Raw genomic sequence first — 16368 nt, forward strand, 5'->3', positions numbered from 1 at the left:
ACACGGACCAATCATTAACCAGCTACAGGGACATCTGTCAGTTTCCCAGAATGAATCAACTTCACTACGAGCCATGCTGAAAAACAAGAAACACATCCAGAGACAGACATGTAGAGTTCATTCACGTGCTTTTATTTAAGAGAAAAAGTCAGTTTGGTAGACAGAAAAAGTGACAAAAATGGAAAAAAGTGAAAAAAATGTCATGAAAAGTGTGAAAATCAAGGCTTGTGATGCCTGGCTCTCACATCTTTACTCTATGTTGTGTACAACTGCAACAGAACAACTGTATCAGATGCACAAACATGCAATCAATGATGCTGTCCATGTAGTGCTGAAGAAACTGCTGATGAGGAACAAATCTCTGATTGTTGATACTGTTGGGATGGCGTCCAGAGCTGAACGATATCAGAGGCCATGCTGCAGGGTCGACAGAGTCCACAGGATTGATGCAGAGATGCTGGGACAATATACCAGAACGAAGGCCCCAAGCCTTTGGTGAGGAAAGTCCTTTAAGTATCTCTAAAACTCTGAATTGGCAGAAAATAACTTGTAATGCCTGGCTCTCACATCTGTACTCTATGTTGTGTACAAAAGAATATACAACTGCAACCGAACAACTATATTGGATGCACAAACATGCAATCAATTATGCTGTCACTTTCACTCAGTCATGCTGAGCGACTGTAACATTTTGACACGCTGCAGCAAATCAGTTTTTATCATTGTGTGTAACATGATCACCTGTTTCATGGGTGAAAGTCTTGTGTTTTCTCCTTAACTTCTCCAGGACATGAACACCTGTTTCCTGGGTGAAAGTCTTGTGTTTTCTCCTTACAGTTACACATTTGACTTGACAATTACTTTTCACAGCTATATGTACGAATCGTTCATGAGAACAGGCTGTTCACTCACATGACTTTTACTACCAAAGTTACGCAGACAACACCCAACAAATTCTTTCCCCAGTCTGAAGCATAGGTAGCAGCTGGTATTTCTGCCTATCTGACAGACATGTCTGATTGGCTGTCCACACACCACTTTAACAACACCATATTAAACAACACTGACTTTGACAGCTCCACCCTCTTGTCAAAATCTGGTTGCAAAAAACCAAGATGGCGACATCCGTATTGCCAAACTTGAGGCTTTAAAACGGCTGTCCACAAACCAATGGGTGTGGATGTTTATTATTTTATATTTCATTATGTCTTCTACTGCTAGTGGAGGACGAGATTCAACAAGTCTTGAGAGCAGTGAAAAGCTCTCTCTCTGCAGCTTCTTCTAATTCTTCAAATTTTATGTCTTTCTGCTTTGGTTTGTCTTCATTAAGGACTTCTTATTTCTCTTAATTATGTTGTTATGGCATAACCACAACCTTGGGAAAACGTGATGCTATCATTACAACACTTATCTCGGACTTCCAGAGCTTTGGGGTTATAGAAGCTAGAGAAGTTCAGAGCCATCTCAGTTCTCAGTGTGGAGGGGAAGATCTTTAGTTTTCTATCCAGAAGGATGATAGACTTTCTTCTGAAGAACAAGTACACACATCAGTACAGAAGGGTAGCATCCCCAGAGTGCCAGGGTGTCTGGAACACAGACGTGGTCACCCAGCTGCTCAGGTAGACAGGAGAGGGGAAGGGAGACCTGGTGATGCTTTGGCAGGACTTGGCCAACGCATATGGGTCAATCCCAGATAAAATGGTCAAGACCCTGGACCGACACCACATACCCAGTAAGATCAAGGACCTCATCCTGAACTACAATGGGGACTTCAGCCTTAGAGTCACATCTGGCAGTTTAACATCTGACTGGCACAGCCTCTAGAGAGAGGTCATAACTGGCTGTACTATCGCAGTTATACTCTTTTCCCTCGCCATGAATTTGGTGGTCAAGGCAGCTGAAACCGACAGCAGAGGCCCCCCTTTCCAAGTCTGGAATCCATATGCATTGAGTACTTTTACTTTTAATACTTTAACTACATTTTCTTGATGACATTAAATACTTTTACTTAAGTAATATTGTCAATACAGGACTTTTACTGTAACATAGTATTTGTACAATGTGGTATTAGTACTTTTACTGCAGTAAAGGATCTGAATATTTCTTCCACCAATGATTTGTATATATAACTGTGAAAAGTAAAGTCTTGTAAATATCTGCATTAACTATCCATTCTAGCTTTTAAATGTTAAAACGTGTTCTGTTAGGCCTCAGGCTGAAGAACTATATAACATGTTTGTTTTTGGGGAAGTGTCTAAATGAACCCAACTGACAGAGAAAATAAAGAACAGAGGATCCAGTTGTCAGAAAGTTGGAGTTTATTTCAGATGTCGATGAGTTTCCAGCCAGCGAGGAGCTGAACGTCGAAGAGCCAGTCCTCCTTTCAACTTTCTTACACCGCACGACCCTCTGCTCCAGGTGAAGCTGGTTTTATTACAGAAACACATGTTGGAGCCAAGGTTATAATTCTATTTTAGTTTAGACATTTGGATTTCATATTATGTCAGGTATGTCTCATTCCTTTTGTTATTGTAATTTTTTGTAAATTTGTAAATTCTATTGTATTGTTATACTGTATATTTAACAGTATTTCTTTATATTTTTTACTTTTTTTACATTCCACATTTTAGTGGAGTAATTTTATTAATGTGCAGCAATGATCCATATGCTTTTTTTAGGAACACAAACATATTAAAAAGGAAACACACCCTATCCCAAACAGCTGTGTGGTCCACCTTTGTAACAAGTTTACCAGCACTGTGCTTTACATTACAGTTAAAACTCAGATTAAGTAATTTGTAGCTGCACAAAATGTACATTTTATAGTCATTATGGTTTGGATGTTAAAGCACTTTTAAAACTAAGAGGAGAATAAGCAGAACAAAGGGAGGACGGGCCAAACATGGCCCACGGGCAACAAATTGGGCGACTGTGGTATAATTAGTAGTGTTATACATTTGGAACATAGATGGTGAATTGTTGAAAGGGTACGCGATTTCATATGACAGGACTGTGTGGGACACTGTGACAGGAAATGAGAGACGGTTGCACACAGGAGGACCTCGAGCATAGTCGGTTGATATTCAGATTCTCTTTGGTTTGTTCTGTAGAAATGTGTAAATACAAACAGGTTCTTCTCAGTTTGCGGAGCAGCTGATTGGCCAGGGGGCGTATAGGAGTCTGTCATCACATGCAGGGGAGATTAAGTGCATACAGCGTGTTTAAACTTAATAATAGGAATATTTTAACTCTAACATTCACAGACTGATGAAAAGCCTTTATGTACAGCCAAATAGTTTCTGTGATAACAGAATAATTGATAGAATTAAGAAATTCAGAATTTAAAAAAGGTATAAGTCAGATTCCATAGAGCCCTACTTTAAGTCAGAGCATCGGCAGATGGCAGCCCACCAACGGACGTTACACTAAATGCTTGCTCTTGAGGGAATTATTGAAATTTTTGAGTCTTTGTAAAATATGTCTTCTAGACCTATTCTATCTGTAAAGTGTCCTGAGATAAATCTTGTTATGATTTGATCCTATACATAAAATTTAATTGAAACTGTATTGAATTCAAAGCTAACTGGTGATTTGAAAATATGTCTCTGTCTAAGTTTCCTACCAAGCTGCAACAATCCACCGCAACTTAAAAATATCTTAAAACATAATTAAGAATGGCTTAGGCCTGGTGGGGAAATCCTGACATATATAATACACTGAGACAACACTGATATATATAATACACTGGAGGGAACACTGATATATATATAATACACTGGAGGGAACACTGATATATATATAATACACTGGAGGGAACACTGATATATATATAATACACTGGAGGGAACACTGATATATATATAATACACTGGAGGGAACACTGATATATATATAATACACTGGAGGGAACACTGATATATATATATAATACACTGGAGGGAACACTGATATATACTGTATATAATACACTGGAGGGAACTCTGATATATATATAATACACTGGAGGGAACACTGATACTGTATATATATATAATACACTGGAGGGAACACTGATATATATATATAATACACTGGAGGGAACACTGATATATATATAATACACTGGAGGGAACTCTGATATATATATAATACACTGGAGGGAACACTGATATATATATAATACACTGGAGGGAACACTGATATATATATAATACACTGGAGGGAACACTGATATATATTACAGTATATAGTGGGGACAATCCTGACATATATAATACACTGGAGGGAACACTGATATATATATATAATACACTGGAGGGAACACTGATATATATTACAGTATATAGTGGGGACAATCCTGACATATAATACACTGGGGGATTGCAGGACACGGCTCGCTGAGAGAATCTGATTGACTTATGATTAATGAAACTATTTATAATATATATTTATAATCCTGTCTGTCTCAGCAGAATGAACGGTAAAACATCCCCAGCAGCTGATTCAAAGACGGCCACGGCAGCAGGGTGAGTCAGGATGTGGATTTACCTAAAAGCACTCAAACATGCACAAAATAAGAGAAAATTAAGAGAAAGACGAACTCGTCACAAAAGAAGTTGAGAAGACAATGTTTTAATAAACCAGAGAAGGTAACGGTCACGGTTTGAAAGACTTTATTAACGTTGTGAAACGTCCCAGTCTGGTTAGGTTTAGACACCAAAACTACTGAGTTAAGTTGATAAAAAGATGGAGGTTTGGGTTCAAATAGGTGTTACTTCACTTCCTGAAGGATACCACGTGATGCAGAATGTGACATAGCTCCGTTTGTTACATGAAGTTAAAAAAAACTCTCTGTTTCCTTTTCTTTTCAAATGGGACATGAACCCTTAAGAAGGAGAAGTCATAATATATCAAGAAGAGAAGAATGTGAAAATATTTCTAGAAAAAAGTCATTAAATTCCCAATATAGTTCCCTCAGAACAAAACAACTAATTTATTGAATTTCCTTTTAGAGAAATAATCTGACTGAGTTTAATTCCCTCTGATGAATATATGGTTTTATCTTTATAGTCTGTGGTAGTGAACCAGATCTGGTTTTATCTTTAGAGTCTGTGGTAGTGAACCAGATCTGGTTTAATCTTTAGATTCTGTGGTAGTGAATCAGATCTGGTTTATCTTTAGAGTCTGTGGTAGTGAACCTGATCTGGTTTCATCTTTAGAGTCTGTGGTAGTGAACCTGATCTGGTTTATCTTTAGAGTCTGTGGTAGTGAACCTGATCTGGTTTCATCTTTAGAGTCTGTGGTAATGAATAGCGGTGGTTGAAAAAAATCTGTATAGCATAGTATCGGAATATTTTCCGTGACAATACTGTATTGCCAAACACAAAAAACACCAATAAATCCAGAACCAAACACAGGATCACAACAGTATCAACACACAGACACCAAGTACACACACACCAAGAATCAATCTGTTATGATCTATCTGTTGTCTGCCTGACAATCCCATATTGCAGCAATAAAAATCAATTGAGATGAACAAACAAAAATTCATGTTTTTAGATTAAACAGATGTTGACAAAGTTTCCATTTGGGGAGATAAGTGGAAATTGGGAAAAATTATTCAATATTGGAAAAAGAGGTAATACATTAATAGTTGCATTAGTTCATGTCATAGCAGGGCATAGCATGGCATAGCATGGCTCAGCAGGGCATAGCATGGCTCAGCAGGGCATAGCATGGTGTAGCAGGGCATAGCATGGCTCAGCAGGGCATAGCATGGTGTAGCAGGGCTCAGCAGGGCATAGCATGGTGTAGCAGGGCATAGCATGGCTCAGCATGGGCATAGCATGGTGTAGCAGGGCATAGCATGGCTCAGCAGGGCATAGCATGGTGTAGCATGGCATAGCATGGTGTAGCAGGGCATAGCATGGCTCAGCATGGCATAGCATGGTGTAGCAGGGCATAGCATGGCTCAGCAGGGCATAGCATGGTGTAGCAGGGCATAGCATGGCTCAGCAGGGCATAGCATGGTGTAGCATGGCATAGCATGGCTCAGCAGGGCATAGCATGGTGTAGCATGGCATAGCATGGTGTAGCAGGGCATAGCATGGCTCAGCAGGGCATAGCATGGTGTAGCAGGGCATAGCATGGTGTAGCAGGGCACGGCTCACTGAGAGAATCTGATTGACCGTTGATTAATGAAACTGTTTATAATATATGTATTGTATATAATCCTGTCTTTCTCAGCAGAATGAAAGGTAAAACATACCCAGCAGCTGATTTAAAGATGGCCGCTGCAGCAGGGTGAGTCAGGATGTGGATTTAACTAAAAGCACTCAAACATGCACAAAATAAGAGATCTGGTTTATCTTTAGAGTCTGTGGTAGTGAACCAGATCTGGTTTCATCTTTAGAGTCTGTGGTAGTGAATATGGGAAAAAATAGGTATAGCATAGTATTGAGATATTTTCAGTGGCAATACTGTAATGCCAAACACACACAAAAAAAGAAAGTGAGATAAACAAACAGTAATTCATCTTTTAGATTAAACAGATGTTGACAAAGTTTCCATTTGGGGACATAAGTTGAAATTGCGAAAAATGTGAATTTTGAAAAGAGGTAATAAATTGCAATATATCGCAGAATATTGCAATATGTTTAAAATCGCAATAATATCGTATCATGATGAGATAGTATAGTGAGGCCTCTGGTGATTCCCACCCCTGGTAGTGAACCGTGGTCTGGTTGTCTGGTGTTCAGGTTGAATCCTCTGGATGCAGCCAGCTTCCTGTCCTTCAGCACCATGTCCTGGATGACTCCGGTGATGTGGTCCATGTTCAGGAAGCAGCTGGACCCGAGCACACTCAGTCCGTCTCCTCTAGACGGAGCCGACGTCAACGGAGACAGGTCAGACTGCAATGAATAACGCTAATCATCTTCAAAAAACTTTATTCATACACGACATGTTGAAACAAACATGTTTTTGTGTGTTGATCATGGACGGATTATTACACATATATAATTTTATACTCTGTCTACAGAGATAAAGACACACAGGTCAACTCAAGGATTCTCCATCAGTCTCTTGCCTGTTTTTGAAATTGTTTTGCATGAACACACAGACACAGACACAGACACACACACACACACACACACACACACACACACACACACTTACAAACACACACACACACATTGTAACCCATCCGTGGTGTGTTTCTGTGTTTCTATGTTTCTGTGTGTTTCTTTGTGCAGGCTGCAGAAGCTGTGGGAACAGGAAGTGTGTGCGGTCGGCCTGCAGAAAGCGTCTCTGATTCGAGTGTTGCTTCGTTTCCAGAGAAACCGGCTGCTGCTGGTCATCGCCATCTCAGTCGTCTTCATGGTAGCGATGTTCTGCTGTTCAGTGAGTCATCTTACATTACATCACCTTTTTAAAATCCTATCAAAACAAGGAAAAGTGTTTTAACTTTTTGTGGCCACTTTATTAGGCACACCTGCCAAAAATTCTACCTTTATGAAGCTCATACTGAATATATGATACTCTTTTTAGATTTAAATTCACAACAAAGTCTTACTCCCAACTTGTCACATTGTGACACTAGGGGCCTTTGCTGTTAATTTATTTAAAATATTTTTATTATGAAGCTTAATTTAAAAAATTAAGTTACAAAATTGTTATTACAGTGCTTCTTTTTTAGAGTATTCAAACAAGAAAAGGAAGGGAAATAAGGATAAATAAATAAATTTAAAAAAAATCTAAATAAACAAAACTAAGAAATGAGAGGCCCTAATCCCTACGTGCAATAACCCACCCCGGACTGCAATCAGGATACTGCTTGTCCTGTAAAATAAGATTTCAAAAGTTGCCAAATGTTCTCAAAGTCTTTTAGTTTGTCGTTAAGGATCAACCGGATCCTCTCAAGGTGGAGTGTGTCCATCATCTCCGTGAGCCATATCATCAGTGTTGGTCCCTCTTTCTTTTTCCAGAATAAGAGGATACACTTCTTTACAGTGAGAATTCCATTATGCCAATAAGTGCTGTTGTGCCAGTGTCAGTCTCTTTGCTTCATTGGATATCCCTAAGATTACTAAAACTGGATCTGGGACAATTTGAATATGTAACACCTTAGACATGAAACTAATCCAGCAACAAAGAACATAACTATGAAGTAAATCACCAACATGAGTGTCACATCTTTCACACAGAGGAGAGAGCTCAGGGAAGATCTTATGAACTCTTTCTTTGGAATAATGTAGCCTATGTAGGATTTTAAACTGTATTAGACAATGACATGCATTTATGCTAAACTGTCATCCCATAGGTCATTTTGTATGTTCGTACCCAACTCCTTTTCCCAATCTGCTTTAACAGTGGCAGTAGTTGGGTGGCTTATCTCTTGCAACTTATCATATAAACAGGATGTATTGTGATCTGACCCTAACTCACCTAGGCAGTTATCCAGCCTGAGCCAGTTATAATCTTCTAGCTTTAAAGTGATGGTTCGGAGTAATTTCACCCTAGGGTCCTTTGCACCATGACCTCGAGCCAAACATCCCCCCAGAAGCTTTTTTCACCTGGGTCGAACAACGTTTAACGTTATCAGCTGAATAGCTTACTGCAGGCGCTAATGGATCCGAGAGTGTATCTTGTACATTACCCCTCTAATAATGCCCGAAATGATACCAAACTTCTACACTAGTACAAATAGGTTATGCACTCATAAAACGATGGATTGGAAAGTTTGTAAGTACACCAGAAGTTTATGTAAATAACACTTGCCTGCTGGCTTCTGCTCTCAGCTGCTACCTAACGGGCAGTAAGACGAGTGCTTAGGGCAGTCTACAAATTACAACACCGAAAAGAGATACAGCAAAAATATTTATTAATTTAACTTATTTTTTAAAGTAAGTGCTGTAGTCTAACTAGCAGGAGACACGTTATAATTGAGGTAAGTTTCGAGACATTACCTTATTTAATCATTAAATGAATGCATATTTTTTGTTGTATCTCTTTTCGGTGTTGTAATTTGTAGACTGCTCTAAGCACTCATTGCAGCAGCAGCAGCAACAGCAGCAGCAGCAGAGACGAGAAGCCAACGGGCAAGTGTTATGTAATAATGCTGCTTGGCATTTAACCACTGTCCTCAGTAGATCCCGAAAGATTTCCGAGAAAGATTTCCTTGTGTGTGTGGCGGTAGTGTAGCCTCATGATAAGATGTCTTGGCGGGCCACCATCATCCTGGCAAGTCCTCAGAGCTCTATGGACTCGGTTTAGGCAGCTGCGCCACAAAGTCTCTTTAAGTCTTTCTTTTCCCTGTCTCTTTGATTGTCCCTCCAAATCCCCACTTTTATCAGACAGTTGCTCTACTTGGTTAAATAGGCGTTTAACTTTGTTTTGCAATTCAATTCAATTCAATTCAATTTTATTTATAGTATCAAATTATAACAAGAGTTATCTCGAGACACTTTACAGATAGAGTAGGTCTAGACCACACTCTATAATTTACAAAGCCCCAACATTACAGTAATTTCCTCAAGAGCAAGCAGTGTGACAGTGGCGAGGAAAAACTCCCTCTTGGGAAGAAACCTCGGACAGACCCAGGCTCTTGTTAGGCGGTGTCTGACGAGCCGGTTGGGGATATGATGAAGAGTGGCGATAATAGTCAATTTAATAATGGAACAGTGACTTCAAATGGTAGTCGTAGTAGTTCATGTCATATCAGGGCGCTGCAGGGCGTTAGAGGATGTAGCGTGGCCCAGCAGAGCATGGATGGACGTAGCAGGAAGCAGCAGGGTTCAGCAGGAAGCAGCATGGTTCAGCAGGAAGCTGCAGGGTTCAGCAGGAAGCAGCATGGTTCAGCAGGAAGCTGCAGGGTTCAGCAGGAAGCAGCATGACATTGCAGGGCACCGCTGAGCTCAGCAGGGAGTGCAGCAGGACCACGGCGACAGCTGGAACCAGGATCTCGGTGCCAACGTTCTCCAAGGAAATACGCTGGGGGAAAAAACATAAGGACTCCGGGGAGTAAACTCCCCAGAAGCTAGGATTAGTAACAAGCATTTCTGGGACTGGATACACACAAATAGTGATAGTAATAGTAATAGAAAGGGAGAGGAGAGAGCAGCTCAGTGTGTCAAAGGAAGGAAGTCCCCCGGCAGTCTAGAACTATAACAGCGTAACTATAACAGCGTAACTAAGAGAGACAGGTCATAAGGAGAGGTAGCCTGTTCGGGCTTTGAACTCTCCCCTGCCGGATCGGGCTTGCCTGGCCTGTCTCCCTCTACTTTGTTATGTATTATTAATCAAACAATTATGAAGAGAAGCAGGTGGGCCAGTTAGGTGGACACTGCAACTCCTCACCCCCTAACTATAAGCTTTATCAAATAGGAGAGTTTAAAGTTCATTCTTGAATGAGGTGACAGTTTCTGCACCCCGAACCCAGACTGGGAGCTGGTTCCATAGGAGAGGAGCCTGATAACTGAAGGCTCTGGCTCCCATTCTACTTTTAGAGACTCTAGGTACCACCAGTAACTCTGCATTCTGGGAGCGCAGTGCTCTAGTGGGACAATAAGGTATTAGGAACCCTTCTAGATATGATGGTGCTTGACCATTTAGAGCTTTGTAGGTCAGGAGAAGGATTTTAAAATCAATCCTGTATTTTACAGGAAGCCAATGCAGAGAAGCTAATACAGGAGAAATATGATCTCTTTTCTTAGTTCTTGTGAGAACACGTGCTGCAGCATTCTGGATCAGCTGGAGAGTCTTATTTGAGCAACCTGACAGTAGGGAATTACAATAGTCCAGCCTGGAAGTAACAAATGCATGGACTAGTTTTTCAGCATTGTTTTGAGACAGGATATTCCTAATTTTGGCAATGTTACGAAGATGAAAAAAGGCTGTTCTTGAGGTTTGTTTTAGATGGTTAAAGGATATATCCTGATAAAAAATAACTCCTAAATTTCTGACAGTAGTGCTGGAGGCCAGGACAGTACCATCCAGAGTAGCTATGTCTTTAGATAATGAGGTTCTGAGGTGTTTAGGTCCCAGTACAATAACTTCAGTTTTGTTAGGGTTTAACATCAGAAAATTATAGGTCATCCAGGATTTTATATCTTTAATGCACGCTTGAAGTTTAGCTAGCTGACTAGTTTCGTCTGGTTTGATTGACAAGTATAATTGGGTGTCATCCGCATAACAGTGAAAGTTAATTGAGTGTTTCCTAATAATATTACCAAGAGGAAGCATATATAAGGAGAATAGAATTGGTCCAAGCACTGAGCCTTGAGGAACCCCATGGCTAACTTTAGCCTACTTGGAGGATTTATCATTAACATTAACAAATTGAGATTGATCAGAGAAATAGGACTTAAACCAGCTTAGAGCAATTCTTTTAATACCAACCAAGTGTTCCAATCTCTGTAACAGGATTGAATGGTCAATAGTGTCAAATGCAGCACTAAGATCTAGTAAAACAAGAATGGAGACAAGTCCTTTGTCTGCAGCAGTTAAAAGGTCGTTAGTAATTTTCACCAGTGCCGTCTCTGTGCTATGATGCTTTCTAAACCCTGATTGAAAGTCATCAAATAAACTATTGCTACGTAAAAAATCACATAACTGATTAGCAACCACCTTCTCAAGGATCTTGGATAGAAAGGGAAGGTTAGATATAGGTCTATAGTTTGCTAAGACCTCAGGATCTAGGGTGGTTTTTTCAGAAGAGGTTTTATCACAGCTACTTTAAATGACTGCGGTACATAACCTGTTAATAAGGACATGTTGATCATATCTAGTAATGAAATGTTAACCACGGGTAACGCGTCTTTGAGTAGTCTCGTTGGGATGGGATCTAAGAGACAGGTAGATGTCTTAGCTGAGGATATCTTTAATATTAATTGTTGGAGGTCTATAGGATAAAAGCAGTCTAAGTATATGTTGGGACTAGTGGTTCTTTCTAGCGGTCCTGCATTTAAAGGTGTTAGAATTTGAGGGCAAAAGGTGATGAATTTTATCTCTAATTGTTGTAATTTTATCATTAAAGAAGCTCATGAAGTCATCACTACTCAGAGCTAGAGGAATAGATGGCTCAGTAGAGCTGTGGCTATCTGTCAGCCTGGCTACAGTGCTGAAAAGAAACCTTGGGTTGTTCTTGTTTTCTTCTATTAATGATGAGTAATAGTCTGATCTGGCCTTTCTTAGGGCCTTCCTATAGGTTTTGAGACTTTCTTGCCAATCCAAATGTGATTCTTCCACTTTGGTGGAACGCCAATTACTTCCGAGGTTTCGCGAGATTTGTTTTAATTTGCGAGTTTTGGAGTTATACCAAGGAGCTATTTTCCTTTGCTTCATCATCTTTTTTTGTAGGGGAGCAAAGGAGTCTAAAGTCGTCCGTAGGCAAGTCGTAGCACCGTCTACAAATGTATCAATTTGAGAGGGACTGAGGTTAACATAGAGGTCCTCTGTTATGTTAAGGCATGACATAGAGTCGAATGCTGTTGGAATATCTTCTTTAAATTTAGCTATAGCACTGTCAGATAGGCATCTGGTGTAGAAGCTTTTATCTAATTTAATATAGTCAGGTAGTAAGAATTCGAAAGTAATTAAAGAATGATCTGACAATACCAAATTCTGCGGAAATATTATTAAATCCTCAATTTCAATACCATATGCCAGCACAAGGTCGAGGGTGTGGTTAAAACAGTGCGTCGCCTTGTGCACACTCTGACTGAAACCGATTGAATCCAGTAATGAGTTGAAAGCAGTAGTAAGGCTATCATTGTCAACGTCCACATGGATATTAAAATCAGCTACAATAAGTACTTGGTCTGATTTAAGGACTAAACATGAGAAAAACTTTGAGAATATAATTGGCTGTAATGTTTTCCATTTTGGATGTTGAAGATTAAGAACAAGACTTTCAAACGAGTTATAATTTAGTTTAGGTTTAGGATTAATTAACAGGCTTGAATCAAAGATGGCTGCAACTCCCCCTCCTCGGCCTGAGCCTCTAGGAATTTGAGTGTTAATATGACTGGGAGGAGTGGCTTCATTTAGACTAACATATTCTTCATGGCCCAGCCAGGTTTCAGTAAGACAAAATAAATCAATTTTATTATCTGATATCAAATCATTTACCAATACTGCTTTAGAAGACAGAGATCTAATATTTAATAGTCCACATCTAATTTTCCTATTTTGTTCTATCGTTGCAGTCGTTTTAATTCCAATTAGGTTGTTAAGTATAGCGCATCTTTTGTTTACCTTTGATTTAACCGATCTGAGTCTGGGAACAGACACCGTGCTTATTAGACTATGAGTGGGTGACTGCTCCAACGGAAGCACCGGGGGGCGCGTAGTACTGCACCCCTGATTACTAATATCAAACTTGGGTTGTCATGGTTTATGTCTGATAAACTCGGTCAAATTCCACTACGGTATCAGACGTTTTGGAGGCAGACGCCCTTATCTCCTTTCAGTATGCAATTCTGACTTTTCACTTGTGCTTTTACTGTGTTAATAGTCGAGTTGTTTTTGGCTTTTGATGCAGCCATTTACTCTCTTAGGGCCTATTTTAACAATCTGAAACGCAAGTATGAAACGCAAAAAACTTTGTGGGCGGATCTCGGGCGCTGTTGCTATGATACCGGCGAGATAAATGAGTCTTGCGCCCAACGCAAATCTAAAATGGGTTGGTCTGAAGTAGCTAGGTGTGGTTTGGGCGTAACGTGCAATAAACCAATCAGAGCGTCATCTCACATTCCCTTTAAGAGCAGGGGCGCTTGTTCCATGGCGGATTGCTATTATAACGGCGGATTGGCCTGGCGCACGCCAGCGGGAGCTGTCCGGGATGCAGCAAAGTAATAAATGCCGTCTTGGCCGGGTAGCGATGTTGCTGCGGCCTCTCGGGTGCATCTTCTCAAGTCTGGAGAGGATTGCTGCAGCCATGGAGCTTGGGCCTCCAAATGCATCACATGCTCCTGTTGTGCCCCTTCCTTCTCCCCCCACTCCATCTCCACCAGGAGCGCATCGCGCATTACTCCCGGACCAGATCCCGCCGTAGTTCAACATCACGTCTCCTTAAGTCCTCTAATATTTCCTCATTTATGTCATCAACACATCCATGATTCATGGAAATGTTGTGTAAAACACAGCAAACCACAAAGAATGCTGGGACTTTTTGAGGACTGTATTGTAAAGTGCCTCCTGACCGATCCAAACACTTGAAGCGTATTTTCAGTAATATTTTTCTTTTTAATTATGTATGGTTTGCAAAAATGGGAACTGCTGCGTCCGTTTAGATGAGAGAAGTGTATGCGCGTTGTGCACACGCTACATTATGGCCAAGCATGCGCCCCTAAAATAGCATCTGAATAACGCGCCACTGACTTTAGACTAGATTTTTCCTGGTCAGTGGTGGAATTGGTTTCTGAAACTGCAAAATAGCACCAAGTAACGTTTGCGCCGGAACACGCCTCCTCTTTTCGCTGAACCGCCTCCGGGAGCGCAAATACATTCCCTATTTTACCGACATGCGTCTGTGGAGGGAAAAGTCCGCTGTGCGTCGGGTGCAAAATAGGAATGATACATGCGTCGGTGTAAAAAGGCAATTGCGCTGAGTGCAAGATAGGGCCCTTAGAGTAGTTGTTACATCGGCAATGTTCTCCTCTATTTTATTGCATATTTCGAATTTTACATGGGAGCAAGTAAGATGACAACAACAGTATAGAGAGAAGAATGTAGAGAGACTACAGTAGAGAGTAGTATGTAGAGAGACAACAGTAGAGAGTAGTATGTAGAGAGACTACAGTAGAGAGTAGTATGTAGAGAGACAACAGTAGAGAGTAGTATGTAGAGAGACAACAGTAGAGAGTAGTATGTAGAGAGACTACAGTAGAGAGTAGTATGTAGAGAGACTACAGTAGAGAGTAGTATGTAGAGAGACAACAGTAGAGAGTAGTATGTAGAGAGACAGCAATAGAGAGTAGTATGTAGAGAGACATCAGTAGAGAGCAGTATGTAGAGAGACAGCAGTAGAGAGTAGTATGTAGAGATTACAGTAGAGAGTAGTATGTAGAGAGACAACAGTAGAGAGTAGTATGTAGAGAGACAACAGTAGAGAGTAGTATGTAGAGAGACATCAGTAGAGAGCAGTATGTAGAGAGACAACAGTAGAGAGTAGTATGTAGAGAGACAACAGTAGAGAGTAGTATGTAGAGAGACAGCAGTAGAGAGTAGTATGTAGAGAGACAACAGTAGAGAGTAGTATGTAGAGAGACAACAGTACAGCAATATTTAATGTGCAAAGAAATTAGATGCTGCAGCTGTTGTATGTGTTCATTATATCATGGCTGTGAACAGTGGTTAAATTGTCTTTTGTAGGGAGCGGGAGCCCTTATTTACAGGGAATGGTTGTCATTCAAAATAGCGCCGTAAAATGTGTTAGTGTTTTTACACCAAATGGGCTCTTTTTCCAGCATAAAATGTGTAAGGTTGGGTTGATTAGTTATTCAAACAAAGAGAAATACTTTACAATTCACTTACTTTATCATTATTTTTTACGTTTTATAGGCTAATGCTAATAGGCAGGCAATGGATTTCACCATTGGAAAATGTATGAAATTGAACAAGTTTGAAAATAGTGGTTGGCAAATATGTAAACATCTTTTTAAACAAGAAAATGATGTTGATTTAAGAAAATCAGAAACCACTATTATAGTATTTTTAAAAGTGATGAAGGCTTGCCCAACTTGTTAATAGCCAATGTATGTTAATTTTAGCTTCCAGTTTGTTAGATGGCAAAACCCAAAGGCCAAGGTTTTGTTGCTGGCATTTTTTTAGCATTAAAGACTTAATTGCCTGCATTTTGGTGAATTTTTATGAACATATTTCTACCTTTTTCTGAATAAATATGCCTGAAATAATCTTTTTGTAAAGGGAAACATTACAATCCAAATATAAAAACATAATAGAAAATATTGCAGTAAGGCTCTCAGGCATTCTGTGTTGCTTTCATCTATTTATTCTCCTTTAGATCGACTTTTCTAATTATATCTGAGTCAGCACACATGTAGCTTAGGCATCATTTATTCTTCCCTCTTTTGCATCTTTTGATGGGGAAGTAACCTTCGTAAATGTGCATATGACAATTATTCACCTCAGTGATACATTATTCATTTAATTTATTGATAAATCTCTGGACTTTAATATTTCAGATTTGAGCAATGTCCTGCTAATGTCCAAAACTTTGTGCACATTCCATACCATGTTCTTTTCAAAAAACAATTTAAATATAAAACCCGAAATTTTAATATCTGGAGAAAGATTACAGGTTGTCACAGAATATAAATATTTAGGATTACATAAAGACTCAAACCTCAACTTCAAAACTCACAT

At 39.8% G+C, this 16368-nt stretch overlaps 1 protein-coding gene across 1 annotated transcript in view; it reads left to right on the forward strand.

The window, feature by feature from the left end:
• The first annotated feature begins 1512 nt into the window (after positions 1-1512).
• Positions 1513-16368, forward strand: part of LOC114557852 (multidrug resistance-associated protein 9) — a 56620-nt gene continuing 41764 nt past the window's right edge. The window contains exons 1-3 of the mRNA XM_028581574.1: positions 1513-1619; positions 6741-6887; positions 7236-7383. Of these exons, the coding sequence (XP_028437375.1) occupies positions 1513-1619; positions 6741-6887; positions 7236-7383 (402 nt within the window). The remainder of the gene's footprint in view (positions 1620-6740; positions 6888-7235; positions 7384-16368) is intronic.

Source organism: Perca flavescens, chromosome 1 (assembly GCF_004354835.1).
Source record: "Perca flavescens isolate YP-PL-M2 chromosome 1, PFLA_1.0, whole genome shotgun sequence".
Taxonomy (NCBI): Eukaryota; Metazoa; Chordata; class Actinopteri; order Perciformes; family Percidae; genus Perca; species Perca flavescens.